Consider the following 7,016-nt stretch of genomic DNA (forward strand, 5'->3'; position numbering starts at 1 on the left):
CCTTAAGGTACGAAATGAAACGACCCTTAGGCACTACTGAACAACTACTCCACTCTATGACTGGCTCATTCGGAAACTGAAACTTGACTGTTCGAGTTCTACAATCTATCGATGCATAACTAGCATGGAGCCAATCCATACCTAGAATGACATCGAAATCTACCATGTCTAACTCAACCAAATCAGCCATGGTGCTCTTGTGATTGATAGAAACAGGACAATCACGATATACTCTTTCTGCTAATATAGAATCCCCAACAGGTGTAGAAACACAAAATGGTTCACAAAGTCTTTCAGGAAGAACATCAAACTTATTTGCAACATAAGGAGTTACAAAAGATAAACTTGCTCCTGGATCTAACAAAGCATACACATCAAAAGTAAAGACTTTGATCATACCAGTGACAACATTTGAGAATTCTCTTACTCATGACGACTGGTGATGGCATAGAGGTGATTTTCTCCTCCACCGGTACTAGAAGTAGCTCATCTAGGTGTCGTCTTGTCTGGGGGAGCAACTGATGAAGAATAGGCCCTACTGCCCAGATTTCCACTACCTTGATTGATCTTTGGGCACTCTTTCATGAAGTGACCCTCTTGCCCACATTTGAAGGAACCTGTCTGGCCTTGACAACACTTCCCTGGATGGACTCTACCACACCTAGCACATGAAAGACCCCAGTTACTTCCTTGAGCTATACTATTCTGAGACTGTGCAGGTCCAGCTCTGAAGTTCTGTGAATTCTGTCCCGCATACCCACTTTTATTTCTGGGTGTAGGTGCACTAACAGATGATGGAGCAGGTCCCCTTTTCCTTTGCTGAAAGGATGAACGGTTCACATTACTTTTCTATTGCCCGGACTCATTACCGGTCTTAGCTCTCTTATTTCTGAACTCTTCTTTGTCCCTCAGCTTTTCTTCCTCAACTTGCTGCACATAGACCATCAACCTTGACATGTCCATGTCCCCAATAAGCATTGCAGCCCTACCTTTTTTACTCAACAACCGAGACAGCCCAGCAACAAACAAACTCATCCTATTCCTCATATCCGCAACCATCTCCGGAGCATAGCGGGATAGTTGGGTGAACTTCAAACTATACTCATGAACACTCAAAGACTCCTGCTTAAGTGTGAGGAACTCACGTACCATGGCCTCTTTCAATTCTCGAGGAAAGAAATGCCCCAAGAAAGCTTCCTCAAAATAGGCCCAAATCGTAGGTGGTGCATTCTCAACTCTGCCCCTTTTCCACTGGTCGAACCAAGCTCTAGCAATATCCTTCAGTTGATACGCAACTAGTTCAACACGCTCGGTATCTGCCACATGCATCACATCAAAAATCTTCTTCAACTCCTCAATGAAGTGCTCTGGATCCTCAGTAGTGCTCGAACTCATGAAACTCGGAGGATTCATCCCCAAGAACTCACGAATCCTTGAAGTGTCAGCTCCCTCATGTCTAGCTCCCCTCTGCTGACCAATCTGATTAGTTATAACTTGACTCAACATCCTAATTGCCTCTCTGAACTCGGCATTAGAAACTTCCCCTTGTTGTTGCACTCCAGGTGCCTGAGGTAACTCTTCCTCATCAACATAGCGTCTACGAAGACGCCCTTTGCCAACTCTTCTTGGATGCATGACTATCTGAAAACACGCGCAAGCACGGATTAGGAAGAAACTCTTTAGAGGTAAACTCTAACGAACGATATGAGTGTGAAAGAGGTGAGAAATCTTCCTAAATGTTGCAGCCTCCCAATTATAGATGTGGCGCACTTTACATCGATAACTAGGACTCTACAGACACGGCTTCATAGACTCCCTAGGACTCTTGAACTCTGGGCTCTGATACCAAGTTTGTCATGCCCCGAGCCTACACCCTGGGCGGGCCGGCACTCGGAGACCATTGCTGGCCCCAAGCGAACCCTTGGCCTGGCTTTCTTAACTCAGCGGAAACTTAACTCAACAGAATAACTCAATGCCATGCAAAGACATGAAATAACTTAACTGATGAAAGTTAGCCAAAAAGGCAAATCGAGTCTCAAAATAGAATATTTACATATATTTAGATGAGAGACTCAATACTAACTGACTGACTGTCTATGAAGCCTCTAAAAATACTGGGATGTATGTTGGGACAGACCCCGCAACATCCTGATAACGCAAAACTAAAAGAAACAAAATATCTGAGTCCTCCGGAAAACAAGGAGGCTCACCACTGACTCTGGAGTGCTCAGCTGGATCAACGGCGTACTGGATGCTGATTCGGGGTACCTGTGGGAGCCTCTCTAACCGACAAACCACTATGAATCTGAGTGGTGATACAACGTTTTACCTCACGTTGCCCGAGGACCATCCTATACTTTGCCGTGATATAGGAAGCTAACTTTTCCTAAGTGGATCCACTAGCTTAACTTTACGGGTTCATCTAAAAAGTATGACCCGTTAACTCCCATGTTGGCTACATGGTTCTTATGGAGAGTTGAGTTTAATATGAACTCGTATCCCCAATTCGGTGCTCGATACTACTCCCAAAATACTTTAGCTCATAAGTGTTTTAAACACATCTTTCTTTAATTGAGATAAGTACTCAAAATCTAGCCCAAAGGCTCACTTGGAAACGATGTTCCTTTTTCTTGAAAACTAGCGCTAAGGCTCTTTTTGAAATCATATTCCCTTTCTTACTCAAATGTAAAAACATTTAGAAACTTCTTTGGGAATACATAGTTCCCTAATAGCACTTGAGAAATGAACTGAACTTAAACTCTTGACTTAACTTGAAACTCTTGACTCTTTACTCTTTACTTGGCTTGCGACTTGAGCCTTAAAATGAAGTGAAAACATTCAATAAACACTCTTCAACAACTTTGAAACTTGCTTGAACAAACTTCATAACCTTGCTTGACTTCTAACTTTACTTGACTTCTAACTCTCCTTGAATTGAATTATTAATTCAAGGTGTTTGATCACATGTTACGGATGAGTTCAGGAGGTTTAAATGTACCTTAGAGTGTTGGAAACAACCATGCAACATAGGTACAATACCAAGGAACATGCATGGGAAGGTATGAAATGAAAGGGATCACTTGGTGTCCTTGGCGCTCTGCAAGGCGCGGAGCGCCAGCCCTAAAAATTCAGAGGGATATTGCTGGCGCTCTGATAGGCGCGGCGCCCCAAGGGAGAAAATTCAGAACCCCTTTTGGGGGGCGCTGGCAGGCGTGACGCGCCAACCCCCTCGCCCAAAAACTCGACTTTTCTCCTTTGTTTTGCCAACTCTAAAACACCCTTACTTCAGGGGCTTCAACCCCAAACACTAAGGATCATCATATCCCTCAACATACCATGGATTACAACTCAAAACACAACCGGAAACAAGTCCCAAATCAACAAGAATCTCAACAACAACAACTAACAACTTCAACAACTTGAACAACAAATCAAATCTCTTCTCAAATCATAAAAATGAGCTTGGTGTGCTGGGGATAGGATCAACCCACAAAAATAACTCACATACCTTGATAGGGATCACCCCCGACGATTTCCACGGCAATATTTGACGGAAACTCCTTGATCTCCTCTTCTCCTTCTCTTCTTTCTCTCTTCTTCTCTTCTTTCTCTCTAGAACCCTAACTCTAACTCTTTTAAAATGGAACTAAAATGATTCAAAATAAGTCTAACACAACAATATAACCTCAAGAGAAATGATTTGTGAAAAGACCAAAATGCCCTTAAATTTCCGGACGGATTCCCTGCCAACTGCCCAATTTTCAAAGGGCATAACTCACTCATACGAACTTGGAATCAAGTAAACTCGGTGGCGTTGGAAAGTACATTCCACGAGCTATGCAACCATAACTGGAACTACACCTAACTCATCCTGACCTAGAAGTTATGGCTGTTCAAAGTTGGCCAAAAACTAACATTTTCCATACTTGGCCAAATTTTTTCAAAATTTTCAAATTCTTTCCAAAAATGAAAAATTTCAAATTCTATGCCTCTTCTTAGTTATTTCATTTTTCCGGATGTTACATGTTGCTTGCCCACGATCGATCTAAGATTGTGGATTTAAACCACATTAAGATGGACAATAATTTAGATTTTTTCAAGAGTTATTCGTGGGGCAAAGAGTGTTTTGATTTAACAATGAAGTATTTGAAGAAAAAAATTAATTTGAAGAAAAAAATTGAAGTGTCCAAGAAAAGAGGGAATGCATCGTATACTTTGTATGGCTTCCCCTAGGCATTTCTGGTACTTATTATCAGTTATGTACTTGATTAATATTAAACTCTTATATATTTATATAGTATTTCATATTCTCTGTTTATTTATTTGTTATTTTATTAATTTCAGGTTTGGATATATGAGGCTTTTCCTCATCTTGATAATTATGCAAAGAAGTCCTTAGATTATCCTTTGCCAATTTCTCGTTTACTTAGATGGCACACGACAAATAGCGATAATACTGTCGAAGGTGATCCATTTAAGTACAAAGGGAGAAGTACAAAGGTATAAACTTATTTATTTTTATCTAGAAATATTTGTAAATTAGTGAAGGTCTTGTACTATTTATATTTTTTTATAGGTTGTGCATTCATACCTCATACCTATTGTCCGTGAGACAAAATAAAATTATATGGAAACATTAAAGTCATATACGGACGAAGTGAAGGACACAATCATTGATGCCTTGAAGGCCAATTTGAAAGGTGTCACTGACCTCACTTCTGTAGTAGAGAACGAGGAGGATGAAATATTGGGTGAGAACAATTCCAACCAACCTTGTGAGAATTCTGTTTCAAGTGGACAGGAAAATAAAGATGATAATTTGTGTGAGCGTGTTGCATCCCTTGAACTATCAATGATGGAAGTTGTTGCTTTTATACGAGATGAGAAATTGAGGAGAGCTCAAAAGAACAAGAAAAATGAAGGTAGACTAATTTATATAGTATTTGTGTAAAATAATATATTTGTAAGAATGCTAAGCCAATGATCTTGAAGCAGTTAATGAAGACTATACAACACCAACAGTTGATACATATGGTGTTGTATTGATGTTGATGAAATCCTTCAATTAGCAATAGTCGATGAAGATCTTATTGCAGTTGATAAGTACTTTGCAGAAGAAGTTAATGAACAGGATGAAAAAAGAGAAGAGGAGAAACTGGAAGAGAACGAAAAAGAAATTGAAGAGAAGTTGGAAGATAAAAAATAAGAAGAAAAAGAAGAGGAGCAGATCGAAGAGAACAAAGAAGAAGAAAAAGAAGAGGAGTGATATACCGTGAGTTTACGGTATTTCTAATACGTTTCACTTACAAGTTGTGTGTGTCTAAGGCCCTTTTATATTGGTTTTGATGTGTTTTTATCATGTTTTGCAGGAAAGATGTTCAGGCGCGGAAGTGTAGAGACAGCTGAAAGAAATGCAGAAGAAAGGCATTCACGGAGGTGATCTACGGACCATAGGTGATGACCGTAGATCAGCAGGCAAGGCATGGAGGACAAATCAGGGAAATCTGACCAAGTGTGGAACCACGGCGTCTATTGACGGTCCGTAGATTGATCTACGGACCGTACTGTTGATCCGTAGAGTAATACTGCGAGGATTCCAGTACCTGATTTTTGAATATTCTAAGTGTGGAGCTATGGAGGGGATTGACGGACCGTAGATCAATCTACGATCTGTACTGTTGGTCCGTCGTTTGCTTCAGAGAAGCTGATTTTTGGAAGCTGAAATATTTTCTAACTCCTGACTGACGGAGGACTTACGGACCGTAGATCCATCGACGGTCCGTAAGTCGGTCTCGTGGATTGAAGACGCGTACCTGAATATAACTTTCCTTAATTCATTTCCCTTTTTATTTAGGAGTTGTTTTCTATAAATAGGGCTTGTAAACCTCGTTTTTGGGGGTTAGACATTATTATTCTAGTTTTACTTTGTGACTTTGGAGATTAAGTTGCAACCCTAGCTATTATTGATTTTCTACATTCGTTTGAAGATTTTGGCTTTGCAACTCAAGTTGAAATTCTGGGGTTATTATTCGTGCTACGTAAGTTCATGATTTCTTCATCTAATAGTATGAATTGTGTTCTTGCTATTATGGGTAACTAAACTTCACAACTAGGGTTGTGGGATCCATGAGCGATTAACAAAGTATGAATAGTAAATAAGTAATTCTTGAATAGTGTTTTGCATGCATTGATAATTCTTTCGTTTAAAAGTCTTTTTAACGAGTGCACGCGTTAGAACTCGCCTTGTTGCTACTTGCCGGATCAAGGAGGTAATCAACAAGAAAAGAATTATCAACATAGATTTAGTGTGATACTATCTAATAGGCTAGTGTCGATTGGTGCGAAGTAATAACTAAGCCAAACATCGATTATGATGTCTAATATGAGGTAAAGGTAAGGGTTAGTAAATTATACACACGTAGCCGGATCAAGGTGCGGGGTGAAATTCTCTAGATGCCAGACCAAGGATTTAGAGATACCTAACTTATCACTTTGCATGTAATACACTAGGAAAGGATTGCGATTACTAGAATTACTGCGTTATGAGCTTGTGGTGAACACGGATACCCTAGTTAATTCTCTCATCTTGATAAAAACCGAAATTAACTTTTGTTTATTGATTACTTACTGAATTCTTAGCAGATCAAAAAGAAGGAAGAAGAACAAAAAGAAGAGGAGAAGATCGAAGAGAACAAAGAACAAGAAAAATAAAAGGAGCAGATCGAATTGCAGGAAGAAGAAGAAAAAGAACAGGAGAAGCTGGAAGAGAAAGTAGATGAAGGCTTGGCATAAGAGGGAAAATAAGGCAGTGATGAAAATTCAATGGACGTGATGGGTATTGTTATGGAGCTCAATGGTGAGCTAAATGGTGATGAGTAAGGTATTTGTGATATTGGTTTATTAAGACAATTGGTTTTTGAAGTTGGTTTAAGACAATTGGTTTTTGAAATGGTTTATTTTTCGTGTTGATGATAAGACAATTAGCTTTTAAGATAATTTGTTTTTGGTGGTTGAAT

At 39.6% G+C, this 7,016-nt stretch overlaps 1 protein-coding gene across 1 annotated transcript; it reads left to right on the plus strand.

Annotated features, from left to right (window-relative positions):
• The first annotated feature begins 4,627 nt into the window (after positions 1-4,627).
• Positions 4,628-6,775, plus strand: LOC107057791 (glutamic acid-rich protein-like). Its single transcript, XM_015302756.1, has 3 exons — positions 4,628-4,922; positions 5,070-5,187; positions 6,643-6,775. Exons 1-3 carry the CDS (start codon positions 4,628-4,630, stop codon positions 6,773-6,775), a joined length of 546 nt encoding a protein of 181 aa, XP_015158242.1.
• The last annotated feature ends 241 nt before the right edge of the window (positions 6,776-7,016 follow it).

Source organism: Solanum tuberosum, unplaced genomic scaffold, assembly GCF_000226075.1.
Source record: "Solanum tuberosum cultivar DM 1-3 516 R44 unplaced genomic scaffold, SolTub_3.0 scf00374, whole genome shotgun sequence".
Lineage (NCBI taxonomy): Eukaryota > Viridiplantae > Streptophyta > Magnoliopsida > Solanales > Solanaceae > Solanum > Solanum tuberosum.

What these genes read in the sequence shown, in the direction of transcription:
- LOC107057791 (XM_015302756.1), top strand. Translation starts at nt 4,628, where the DNA reads ATGGAAACATTAAAGTCATATACGGACGAAGTGAAGGACACAATCATT. An exon ending in AAAGAACAAGAAAAATGAAG is followed by an intron (nt 4,923 to 5,069) that starts GTAGACTAATTT and finishes TCCTTCAATTAG; the next exon opens with CAATAGTCGATGAAGATCTT. An exon ending in GAAAAAGAAATTGAAGAGAA is followed by an intron (nt 5,188 to 6,642) that starts GTTGGAAGATAA and finishes AATTCTTAGCAG; the next exon opens with ATCAAAAAGAAGGAAGAAGA.